This window comes from Halyomorpha halys, unplaced genomic scaffold (assembly GCF_000696795.3).
Source record: "Halyomorpha halys isolate HHAL.00 unplaced genomic scaffold, Hhal_1.1 Scaffold678.1, whole genome shotgun sequence".
Taxonomy (NCBI): domain Eukaryota; kingdom Metazoa; phylum Arthropoda; class Insecta; order Hemiptera; family Pentatomidae; genus Halyomorpha; species Halyomorpha halys.
This window is the reverse complement of record NW_027112940.1, coordinates 570,371-583,478: the sequence shown is the minus strand read 5'-3', so window position 1 is coordinate 583,478 and position 13,108 is coordinate 570,371. Positions and strand designations below refer to the sequence as shown.

At 32.0% G+C, this 13,108-nt stretch overlaps 1 protein-coding gene across 1 annotated transcript; it reads right to left on the bottom strand.

Annotated features, from left to right (window-relative positions):
• Window positions 1-9,762: 9,762 nt before the first annotated feature.
• LOC106685293 (uncharacterized) lies at window positions 9,763-11,605 on the bottom strand. The gene is made up of 4 exons (XM_024358828.2): window positions 11,429-11,605; window positions 10,945-11,013; window positions 10,001-10,090; window positions 9,763-9,921 (listed from the first exon to the last, which is right to left on the bottom strand). The coding sequence occupies exons 1-4, from the start codon at window positions 11,570-11,572 to the stop codon at window positions 9,805-9,807; spliced, it is 420 nt and encodes a 139-aa protein (XP_024214596.1). The 5' UTR covers window positions 11,573-11,605; the 3' UTR covers window positions 9,763-9,804.
• Between the last annotated feature and the right edge of the window lie 1,503 nt (window positions 11,606-13,108).

The window sequence follows — 13,108 nt, the reverse complement described above, 5'->3', positions numbered from 1 at the left end:
TTCCCAACCACCCAAATCCACTTTGGCGTGTGTTTCTAACCTGGCTTCTCCTTCAATACCTGATAACCCCCCTCCTAGACGTCTGAAAAGAAGATGGCCCGAGACCTTCTTCTCTACTAACTTAATTGGAGTTCTATCAATGGGTTGATTCTCCACATGTTTGTATCATGTTATTTAATATCCAATAGCAATTTTACTTGTATATAATTGTATGCAGTTGTAAATAACAATGACTAGAAGAAAATAAAGGTTTAAAAAAAAACTTATTTTCATCTGACTATGCTGTTAAGTGCAGAGCATTTAGCACCATATATATTTTGAAAACCATTTACAATGAACAGATATATTTTTTTCTTTTTATTGTGTTTCTTATATCCAGAAGTAAAAAGTTCACCCATTAAAAGTTTGTAATTATTTTTTTTGTTTCTGTATTCTCCCATCAAAATTAGGTTTTTTTTATAAGACTTTTTTTTTCAACAGCTAAAGCGCATTATGTTTTAGAAAATAATTCAATTTTTTACATGAACTAAACAAAGGAAATAGTAAATATCCTTAAAAAGTTGTCATCGAAATAATAACGAAAATACAACTGTGATTTTCGTTCATTTTTCATTCCGTGCTTAATATGATGAAAAGTAACCACTGTAAGGAAAAGAAGTATTTAAGTATTGCTGAAATTTGAGTGCCAACAAATTTTCCGATAAACAAGTTTTCAAACACCAATTTTTTTTTTTTTTATAAAACGAGGAAGAATATTTAGTGAATTATTTTGACAAATTTAATGAAAACTACTATTCTTAGCAACATAATTATTATAATCTACTTTAGGAATCATTTAACGAGTTAATATTCTCAGTTTTCTTTTTTTTTGTATCTTTTTAGCCCTGATGAAGCCCTGCAAAGTGGGGCGAAACGTCGGAAAATAAATAGTTGTAAACTATTTTTGTTTCTCTTTTGACTGCAGCCCCTGTACCCTGACCATCTTCTTATATATCAATTTTTACGGTCAACTATATATACATATATACATTTAACGAGTTACTTTAACTATGGCTCGATAAAGTAGCCTTTAACTTTAAAGAGCTTCCGATTGAATCCTAATAGTTACTTTCCTAAGAATAGCAGTTTTCATCACACTTGTCAAAATTAATTCATGAAATGATTACTTCTCGTTATTTGAAAAAAATATATATTGGTTTTGGAAAACTGTATCTTAGGAATCATGGATCATAAAGAAGTATCTACTAGGGCTCAAAGTAAAGTTCTTTAAATGGAATATATAGTAGTCTATAATGATACTTCTTCTACTAGTAATAGGGGCCGTCCGTAGCTTAAGTGGTTGAGGCGCAGGTCTTAGCAACCTTAGAACTGCGGGCAGCGCCGGCTGGAAGGTGGACTTTTTTCATTTCGTGGTGGTTCTACTAAATGAAAAATTGACTTTTTTTAGAATAGGTTGTTCACATCTAAGTAACCCATATGTCAGAAATGACCAGGAAGGGGGTCATAAAAAATAAATAAATTTAAAAAATCTAGTAAGGCAATCCTTCCCGGCCGAATCAGCCCCACTAAGACCTCCAGGGAGTGAGGTCCTATATAAATTTTTAAATATTAGCTTAAAACGGGAAAAGGATACTTTAAGATAATTTAATCGAGCAATATTTAAAAAGCGCCTGAAATTGAAAAACGACGTGAATCAATTTTTGTTCAATTGAATTGATATCGGGAGTAGGGCCCCCAAGATCAGTTTAATAAGGTCCTGGAATTTTGTGTTGCTTTTAATTAATATTTTACCTCGCTGAGAGAATTACTTCTTGTAGAGCCATTTCTAAGCTGAGGATGTGATGGACATTTTTGTTAGATAAATGTTCGTTGAGATGTTGATAGCACTGTACGAAACATGTTGTTAAAGCTATGTTCATCAATTCAGACCAGCTTACCAAAACCACTTTAAACAATCCTAAAGCTCTGGCATAGTTCTGAAAAGAAAAAACAAAACAATTATTATTTTTTTATATACTGTGAGGAGAGAAAATTTAAGCAGCTACGGAAAATTGCAATTTTAGGTTATTTATTATTCATCCACTTACTTTATTATCATTAATATGGTATTTTTATTGATCCATTATAGAAACTGAATTAATTAATATTCTATTGGTGATATTTATTAAATATACTAAATAATTTTAGGACATATCATCCCATAACTTGACGGCGAGATATCAAATATGTGAAAAATCTTGAAAAAAGTTTTTAGGAAGCTAAATAAACTTATTTAAATTTGAGTGCATAGACGTCTTTTTCATCAATATTAACTGTTCCAAATCTGCATGTTGGATGATGAAACAAACACCACGGTCATCTTAGCTGGCTAGGTTTCTATTTTATTTGATACGATAGTATTTGAAAAAGTATGCCAATACGGATGATTCGGTCGGATATGTTGAAACTAAATAAAAAATCAATAAACAATATTTTAGCTAAGCTGAGAATTATTATACGTTTAATTTCTGATTATTTGAGTATAAAAATTACAAAATAATTGGCAGCAAGTATGGTAGAGATGAGGTAATTGAGTAAGCTACTAATGAAAAATACTAAAACAATTTTTTTTAGAAAATTATTTGAGCTAGGATGTTATGTTGATAAATTACTACATTCATTTGAATTAGTATGAAAACAATTATCAAAAATTAACATTAAAAACATGTCTTGTTAATGCCATAATATATAATTACCTTGTAAATAATATGTGTTTAATTTAATAACGTATATTTTTATTTTTATTATTTTAATTGGATTTGGTTGATTGAGAAGAAAAATATGTGATTATATTTGTGTGTTATAATGAATAATAGGGACAGTTGTTAAGGGTTAATCACTGTTGTTAAGAGGCGTCACCTAGCAACGGACCGACCATCTAATTTTTTTATAGCATTTCCGGCTAATTAATGGCCATGGTAGCGTCTTAGCACCCTACCTGCGCTTATAGTTTAATAGTTTGGACATTTTTAGTGAGTTAACCATTATCACAGTTCGGAACCAGACCATTTCTGTTTCCACTTTAATATGAGTTCCGGATAATTAGTGGCTATGTACGTGTGTACTCAGCCCTGTCTGCGTTCATTTTGTCGGCTTGCCTAAGATAATAATACTTTTGGATGTTTGGACTATCGATGAGCCACTACACCAACTTTGGACCATTACAGCGGTGTATTTAGCTACAAGAGCTGCGACCTAAACATCTCGGCAGCACTCTTCATCGGACCTATCGGAGTGGAGCAGCTTGGGTCGACTAGTATTATTTTATATATATATTTATTTGTTTATTGTCATCTTCATAATTTATATAACTATTTTATTTTCATCTGAGAGGTCTTTTTATTTTTACTCGTATTCATTGTATTCATCTTTTGTTTATTTTAGTTTTAGTTTTCAAATGTTTAAATTGACCAAATAAGTGTTTAATCCGAACCATTTTGTTGTTTGTTCTTTTTAAAGCCTTCCAACAAAAAGACACAGTCGATTTGAGGTGGCTTTAACATTTATTTATACTTTTAGTAAAATAAAGGCATTATTTATAAAGTAACGAGTTACTATAGGATAATTTTGGAAGATGCTATACTTCACTTTTATAAAATACTATCCTTTCGAATGCTATGTAAGGTTGACGAGTACAGATGATCAGGCTGTTTGTCACAGCCTCCCGGACGACCACAAACTGCAATATGACGTATTTGAAAAATTCAACATACCCTTTTACATTTATAGAACAAAGAAACTCCTTTTCTTACCTTGGAAAATTAAAAACAAATATAAATTATAATGATTTGCAATTATTTTCATACATGAGTTGATACTCGGAGCCTTAGGTAGAAAATGGAAGACAAGCAACAAATCCTGAAAGCTACTTCCAGACTGATTGACCGTATCTTATACGAAAGAGGAATCCCAACTTGTGTCAGGGTCGATTCTATCACAGTCATCTTCTTCAATATTTTTTCCCAAGTTGAAGCCGTACACCACAATGCAATAAGAGAAGCTATAGTTTGAACTAAGTCGAATATTTCGCTGAAAACGACGTAATTGTGGCTTTTTCTCCGCTTTCTGATGTTCTCGATCGTGTAGCTGACGACGTTGGCCGTGTTGCCGCTCAGTGCTATGATCCATAGGACGGCTGGTACTGACCAGATGATAGAAGTCTTCATCGTCTTCATGGAGCACGAGTATAGTCCCAGAAACCTAATTTTACAAAATATATTTTTAAAAAATGTTCTTATCAGAGAATATAATATTAAAATTGACATAAACAAACGAACATCTCCAAGAAATTTCGAGAATTTCAATTTCCCCCAAATTAAGATGCTCCTTAAAATTAATTTCTACAGAAAAGTGCAAACTATAAGTAAGAAACAAATACAATAGAAAAGCACTGATGATCAAAAAAAAAATTAGGAATAACTAAAATATATAACAGTTATATATCATTATATTTAAATGGAATCAAAGTTTCATCTTTTAAAATGCAGCAGAATAAGTAATTAATTGAACAGGTCTATAAAAAAACAAACTCGATTTAATGGTTTCTGGTAATTATCATGTTTGTTTGTGTGCTGTAACTGAAACTGAGTTCCGTTGTTTAGCTTCACATGCATGTTATGTTCGACCTCGAGATCTCAATAAGATCTATTAATAGAAATGGTGATTAAGGAAAAGCGAATAAGAATTTTATCTATCCTCACGCCACCAGAGATTAGTTAATTACATAAATAACAACTATCACAATATAGGAAAAATGACAAAATCCGTTCAGTTATCTGTAACAATACTACAAAATTATGTAGGTACCTAGTAAGTCTTCTGATTGCATTTTCCAGAAGGCCTGGTGGCAAAGTAGGGATACACTAAGGCCTATGTTTACATTAATATTTTTAATGTTTTTTTTTTAATTCTAAGCCACTTGGATGTGTAGGGTTTGATAGCAGGGGGAGGTTAGTGAGAATCGGTGGAATAAAACTGTTTTACTGCATTTGATGCATTTTAAGAGGAGGCTGAGGAAAGGAAATATGACAGTGCTCACCAGTCTTGTCAGTAGTAAGTTAGTAGTCCCAGTCGAGTCTGAGACTGTTTATGAGTGTTTGAACACTTTATGGCCCTCCTGTTAGGGATAATGTCTGGAATAGTAGGAGAGTGCAGTGTTGAAGGTTATCAAAGGTTTTTTTGTGCCTCCGTGAGATTAATTCGGTCCTTGTTGGTAGTCCAAGGCTCATATGGAATACATCCATAAGTTTTCGTTCTTTGTAAAGAATGATGCTTCACAATATTTCGCGGGATATTACTCTCAAACTGGTTGAATTTCTTAGCTGTTGTGAGTGCTATGTTAACCAGCATGTGCTCTGTAGAGGAGGGCTGGTCCGTCGTTGGTTGTTGATTCTCTGTTGTGTTGGCTGGGTCTGCTTAAGTGCGGTCTCAGGCGTTTTCCTCAAACCTGCCTTCTGCTTGAATTTGTCACGCCTGTCCTCGAGCTTCTTGCGGAATGCAGCCAGTAAGTGAATGAAGCCGCGTGCGATTCTGTGTAGTTCGAGCACCTGCCTGAGGCTGAAGATTTTGGGAAATCGTCCTCAGGCTCTGGTCCGGAACAACGGACACAAACTACTTTCCATCCACAATAATTCTTTTTTTGTCCGAATCCAGTGTGTGGTGACACTGAATAAGTCCTCTTCTACCTCTATAAGACAGCACTGAACCGTACAACGTTGATGATATGAAGATTTACAAATTCCTCAGACTTCACTTAGGAGGATCAGCGGTAAATCTGTTTTTCTGCCTTGCGTTAAGGACACTCGGGAGACGGTTCTCAGTTAATTCTACCGTCGCTTCCTCTAGTCGAGATCGATGTCGGGGTTAAGCAAATGTGGAACGGGCTACTGAAGTTCCTGAAGTGGTTCGTGAAACCTATGTACACCTCCATTATGAGAGGGAAGATTTTGATCTTTTGTCTTCTGAATCTCATAAGCTCCGAAGCCAGCGGCTTTCAAGCCACTCACGGCCTTCATGGTAATGGTCCCATAACTCACCACTACGGGGGAGGCTTTCTAGGCGTACTAACACTGACACTGGCGGCACTTTCACTGAAAATTGAATAAATGAAGTGAAGTTTGTGGAAGTGTAGAAAACTCTGCAAACCTTCTTCAGGAATATGAAGTCTCCTGCATGCAATATTGGTATTTCTTCCTTCCTCAAGGCCTTCTTTGTATTCAATTTCACACTTCGAATGGGATTTTGTTGGGGGGGGGGGACTGTTGAGTCTGTCCAGTTGCTGGGTTTAACTTCCATTCTGTCTCTCAGGATTTTTAAATTATTATAGTTTAAATTTTATTTAATAAATAATAATAAGAAAAAATCAGCAGAAAGTGGTATTTGATCAAATTAATACTGGAAAATATCCCCACTTATCCCGAACTTCCCTCCCACTTTGAGCTAAATAAGACGAGCATTTTTGTAGTATGATCTTGTCAAGGATAATAATCAATTCGCAAATATGAGTAAGTGAAAGTATTGGTTGGTAATATTGGATGATTGTTATTATAGGTTTTTTTTTTAGTGACAGAACTAATATTTTTTCTAACACTATAGGATGTTATTTTACAAATTTTGCCTTTGTACAAAAAAGTGATGACAAAAAATGAGAGGGTGGGAATATAAGAAGAGGTTGACTAAAATTTTATAATAATGAACTACTTCTAATGTTACAACTGAATAATTGAACATAAATCATTAAATAAAGTTATAAGGGGTAATTGAATTCTGGTCATCTGTAAAAATCAAGATATAATCTATAGTAACAGTTCTTCCTACCGGTTGGACGACTTCCTTGAACACGATGAATCCAAAAATGGTGATAACGACGTTCAAGAAAATGATTAACTCAAATAAAGAAAAACAGTAATTTCAAACTGAGACGCTCGACTCGAAGTTCATTTCTAACGTACTTAAAGAGTTTTTTAATTATTGCATAAAATTAAACTATTTTCAATGTCTTATGGGCTTATAAATAAAAAAAAGAACCTTAAACCCCGATTTTCTTGGAAGTAAGGGAAATTACTTATTTGTTTCATATGAGTGCACCAAAATATATTTACCTTCCGATCAACAGAAAAGGGATTAGAATTTTCCTAATGGAAAGAACTTCTACCTTAAACCTCATAACTGATTTGGCAGGAACGGGAAACAGGTCAACAACATTAGCTGAACGTAAGCGAATGAATAAATAAGTTGGGTTATTCATAATAGATACTGATCATTGATTGGTCTTGTTAAATATGTATAAGTCGCAAGAGATGAATAATATCGTATAAGTAGGTAATAGGGTAATAGAAATAAATACATCTAAGATATGAGTATATAATTTATGGGTATTAAACAAAGTCATATCTCCGATAGATAAACTACTTCAAATATTGCATTTATCATTACTATTACTAAAAGAATCATTAAACGATTTAAGTCTATTTATATTAAATTTATTTTGATAAGTATCATGAAGGTTGGCTACTATTCTTACAAAACTACAAACTATAAAACCAATATATATATTTTGTTCTAAATAACAACAAATCACCATTTTGTGATTTTTTTTTAGCAAATAAAATTAAAACTACTGTTCTTAGCAAAATAATCATTAAAAGCTGTTTTGTGGTGCATTTAACTAGCCTAAAATATATATTTTTTTAAAATACCTTTTATTTATTGATAGATATTACAATCTACCACACAGTTGTGAGAAATAGGTAATAGTGATGAATCATCTACATTCATACTAAAATAAAATAAAATAAGATTACAAATAAATAAATTAATGAATGAAAAAAAAATCTCTCTTAAAATACATACAAACAGAAGGATAAACAAAATGAACAAAATCAAACTATGTGTAAAAAAAAAAAAATAATAAAATAATATAATCTCTAGTCACATTTACACTCTTATATACAATATTCACTGAGTCCTGATATAACTCTTAAATTCATTATTTTCCGAAATACAGTTTTAGAAACAACGAGGAACAACATATTGTGAACTTATTTTGGCAAATATCATGAAAACTACAATGCTCAATTTGAAGCTCATTAAATGCATCAAAAAATATTTTATAAAAATAACCTTCCTGAGAATTTTAGTTGTCATGAAAATAAATTCGCAAAATGTTGTTCCCTGTTGTTTGGAAATTAAATTATACAAGGATTCGATTTTATGTCAAATCACATTAAAAGGTAGAAGTTAATTATAAATTAAAGAAAGAAAACTGAAATCGGAAATAATAAGATTACCTTGGACAATAATTAAAGACACTGTTAAATAAAAAAAAAATTTAATGACGATAAACACATATTTACATTTTGTCGAAAACCTTCGAATTCCTCTCGTATCCAATCTTTACAATCCAAAATCCTCAATGCTCCTTATTTTGTTACTAATAAAACCATCCATAAAGACCTAAATGTTCCTTATGTAACTGATCTAGCCCGAAACCGATATTATTCCTTCCATAATAAACTCCCAAACCACCCAAACCCACTCGTTTCTAACCTTGCTTCCTCTTCTATTCCTGGAAATCCTCCAAGGCGCCTGAAAAGAAGATGGCCTCGTAACCTTATATTGTAAACTGTTTTTAGTTCTACTACTGGGTAGTTTCTCTACATCCTGTATCATATCAGTATGTCATTATGATCAAATTTACTTGTTGTATTTTTTATACAGTTGTAAATATCAATAAATAAATAAAAAAAAAAAAATTGTCGAACAGAACTCGGTTTACGTGTATTGGCTATATATGTATATTATCATTTGATTTCATAACCGAACATCTACATAATTTTTCTTCATAAATTGTCTTAAATAAATTGTCATATTAATTTTTATTACTTTATATTTTCATTTTTATCTTCTCCAAAAAAGAATTCGAAAAAGTATTACTTCTCAATTTCTCTTGCTAGCAATAGCTAATATACATGAAAAATTATATAAAATAAAAATTATTTTATATATTCTTATATAAACTTAAATTTTTAAATAAGATATCCTAGGTTTTGAAAAACGAGAGTAAAAATAATAAACTAAATACCTCAATAAAAAAAGCAGTGTTGTTTGAATTTAATGGCAAAAAAAAGTATGGATGGTTGTTATCGTCCTTGTAATTAATAATAAAAAGGAGAAAATATAAATAAATTATAAAATTTATTTATAAAATTCTCGATTATAGAAGATGCTGATTAGTACTGGTTATGACAGTTTAAGATAATTCTTGATAATGGAAAGTTTTAATAATTATTTAATGATAATAATAAAAAAAATAATATAGCAATATTGAACCTAGTAACGCGATACTTTCAAATATTATTTATTAACTATAAAGAAATCTTTGTATGAAGAATCATTCGAATATCATAAAAATATTTTTTGATTAAAGTATAAGATTAACATAAAAAATAATTCATTTAAATTCTTTTTGACTTTATTTTCTATCCTTGGACTATAAGGGAATCATGAATTACATAATTTTGCAAATTAGCATGTTATATATAAATAATTAGTATGATATTAAGCTTAGGAATGAGAATCAGTCAGTAAAGAAATTTAATTATTTTCATTTAAAAAAAAAAGGAGATTAAACTGTAATAGGATTGCACCAGTGGTACTCAAAGAGTAAGACTTTAAGTGTTATGCAGTAAATAGGAATTTATAGTAGACAAAAAAGAACATTAGAAAAAAACAAAAATATTTTATTGTTAATTAATAAATATTATTTTACAATTTACGGGAAATAGAACGATTTTGGAAACGTAAAGCTCTCTTTTCTTCCAAGTTACTCCTAATTTGGAATTGGATGATTATAAAAAGGTAACTGGCTATTGTTGCTAATATCTGAAAAAAAAAAATGAAAATCTCATTTCATAATAGAAAATGTAATATTTAGATGTATTTCTAAATAAGGTGTTGTTACCGAGCGTAAAAGAGAATGATCCAATCCAAAAAATCCATGAGCTGAAAAACTAAGAGATATTCGTTGTTCTAAGAAGGATGTTACCACATCCTGTAAAATATCAAAAACAAAAAACAGAATTAAAACTTGTTCGTTAGAATTTAAAATTAAAATTACAATATAAAAGATATAGTACATTGTTGCATTTACTTTGTACTTTTTTAAGTTCTGTTCCTATACATTCAACTGCCTTAAGGATAATTATACCGACATTTTTATTATTATTTTTTTATCTTGATTTAAGAGATCCACGAATTTTCCAACCTAACAGGAGTAGAACAAAATTTTTTCTGCCCAAGAACAGTCCCGTGGCATAAAAAAGTTTGGAATCACTGCCCTTGAAGAACATGAAAAGATGACAAATAAAAAAGGCTACCTTCTCTGGTATGATTAGGAGAAAAGAACGCCATAAGGTATGAGGAAACACAACATACCCAACCATTAGTGAGCAAACCTAGAATTGGTCTTCAAATCATCAAGGCTTGAGTCTTCAAGAATGGAGTCGGTGTGGATATGTATCAAAAATGTTTCTAAATGGTGATTTTTGGTTTTCTAAAAAAAAATTAAGAAATGCAGTGAAAACTCTATAACGGTCCATCTAACGCACAGGAGGACTCATAATTTATCAAATTTCCTCTATAAAAAGGCGTTAGGATAACAAAAATCGAGAAGTAACTGACTTTTTACGTTTTGAAAGTGTCTCCTTTCTTGGACTAGAAGGGTATGAGCACCTATCTACATAAGAATTTTCAATATTTTTTGTCTCATATTTAATTAATACTAACCAAAACGTTTAACAAGCTATGAATGAATGTTTTTTTTATTAAAACAAATATTAAAAATGATTAAATTATTCCTATGAAATTACAAAATAAAAGAGGTATTATAACCAATCTACTACTTACGTTTTGAATAAAGGAATAAGAGTCGTCGTTTATGCACAAAGTGTAAAACTCTCCGTTGATTCGTTTAACCTATAGAAAAAAAAAATAGTATAGTAGAAAATTGATATACCTGTAAATTTCTTATTTCCATCACCTTAAAATAGAAAAAAATATGTAGGTAATGGTGAAGCATAATCATGCCTTTTAATTTTACTGAAACGTAATATTGCAAAACTGATGGATGATCTTTAGACGAATACTTATTCATACTAACTATATTAACAATAAATACATGAATTTTATTGTATTTTGTTACTTAACTATACTCAAGTTTAAAATCATTAGATACCAGCTAATGTATAAATAATAATAAATAAATTAAATAAAAAATTATTAAAAAGATGAACGCCTTAAATGTATATTTCAATGGGATAGTGCCATATACCATTTCAGATAATGCAGGAAAGATTTGTAATAACCTAGGTTTATAGAAAATACTAAAAACCTTTTCCGTGATAATCCAAGCTGTGTGAATGACGCACCACACCATGTATATTTCATTCACTGCACCTATCAGGGCAGAGTATGACTCCAGAACAGAATTGATGCCTTTAATTAAGTCGAAAAAAACACAGGCTGAATGGTACATGCTAGCTGTAGCGCCGAACAGTTTGGACGCGACTATAACCAACAATGGCCAGGAGTAAATCTGCTTTAATCTAATGCAAAGGTTTATCAATTGTGAGTGAACCCGGAGCAGCTCGTCGAATTGAGGCGTCACATCGGAAGGCTCTCCCATCCCGAGGCCACGCAGGGACTGCAATATATTCGACAACCGGTCACCGATCATCAACAACGGAATGATGAACTGAGCAAGAAACAAGTAGACGAGTGTATCACTAAGGTAGAAGACTGGGAAGAGCTTCATAATTTTGAACATGGGCAACGCGCAGAGGTCGGTGAGCAAGTTGGCCAAAACAAAGGAGAATCCGAATAGCAACCAAGCGATGTGATTGCTGGCCGGCTGCGGGGAGGGCAATGAGTAGATGGATTTCACCACCGGCACCAGTGGGTGGTTCCTCCTCAGGTTGAGGAGGATCAAGTTGCTGGCCAAAAAATTGTTGCCGACGATAGAGACAATGGATACAAACGTGGAAATTCTCTCATGCTTTGCCCCATCCTCAAAAACGACCAATATTGAAAGAGCAGTGATGACGGTTATGATCAATATGTCAGTTAAGGCTTTCCACCACGGCAATTTGTCCTCTGAGCAGTAGGGCTTGCCTAACCACCGCAGCCCACGAAAACCGTAAAAGAGCGACTTATCCGAGGCCATTGGGGGTAACAACTGTGTCAAGGAGTTGCTAAAGAAAAGAGGAGTAGGTCAATTGAAATAACAACAAAACGTAAACACGATTATGAGATGAGTTCAAACATTCAACCCCTCTCTCCACATATAGTCAATAAACATTAATTTAGGAATCATACGTATTAATATAATCCCTGCAGTAAAAATAGTTCAAAGGTGAATTTTTTTATTCTTTATGTATTTTTTTAATATAATTATTATTATAACTTACATTATCTCAAGGCCGAACACTTCTGGGATAATCTAATGTAAAAAAATATGTAAATATTTTTTAACTGAGGCATTATTATTTTTATTTTTTTTTTTTGTTACTTCATTTTGATGTGAGCGCCAGACGAAAATCTAAGAAAAAATGTATTCCAGTCAAATGGAAACCAGAAATGCGTTTCATTATTTCAACAAGCGATCGCTTCAAAGCGAACCGACCTACCAAAACATCATTAGAATCAGAATTACAGTAACTTCTTATAAAGCTACTAATTATTTGAAATCTAAACAGTTTGGTAGTTTGACTCGGACAAACTATTGATTACAATGAATACATTAAATAAATGTTTATTTCGTGGATACAGAGCGAAATACTCAAACTAAACTACTGTTTTTTCTAAACCCCATGGGTGTGTGGGGTTGAGGCCAAGACGGGAAAAACGGGTAGAGGGGAAGCTTTTTACCTGAATTGGGAAAGCAAGAAGAAGGGGCTGAGATTGGATATTTTAGATAAAAGGTAGTGTTGTGTGTTAGTCTATAAGTTATAATACGACAAGGCATATTGTTCGCCTTAATACTCCCTACCCATGTAAATAATCAATCAAAATG

Excerpts from the sequence above, each read along its gene's own strand:
- LOC106685293 (XM_024358828.2), bottom strand. The coding sequence starts at position 11,572 with ATGTACCATTCAGCCTGTGTTTTTTTCGACTTAATTAAAGGCATCAAT. Across the intron at positions 11,014-11,428 it reads CTTGGATTATCACGGAAAAG|GTTAAACGAATCAACGGAGA; the intron begins GTTTTTAGTATT and ends TTTTTTCTATAG. Across the intron at positions 9,922-10,000 it reads ATCATTCTCTTTTACGCTCG|ATATTAGCAACAATAGCCAG; the intron begins GTAACAACACCT and ends TTTTTTTTTCAG.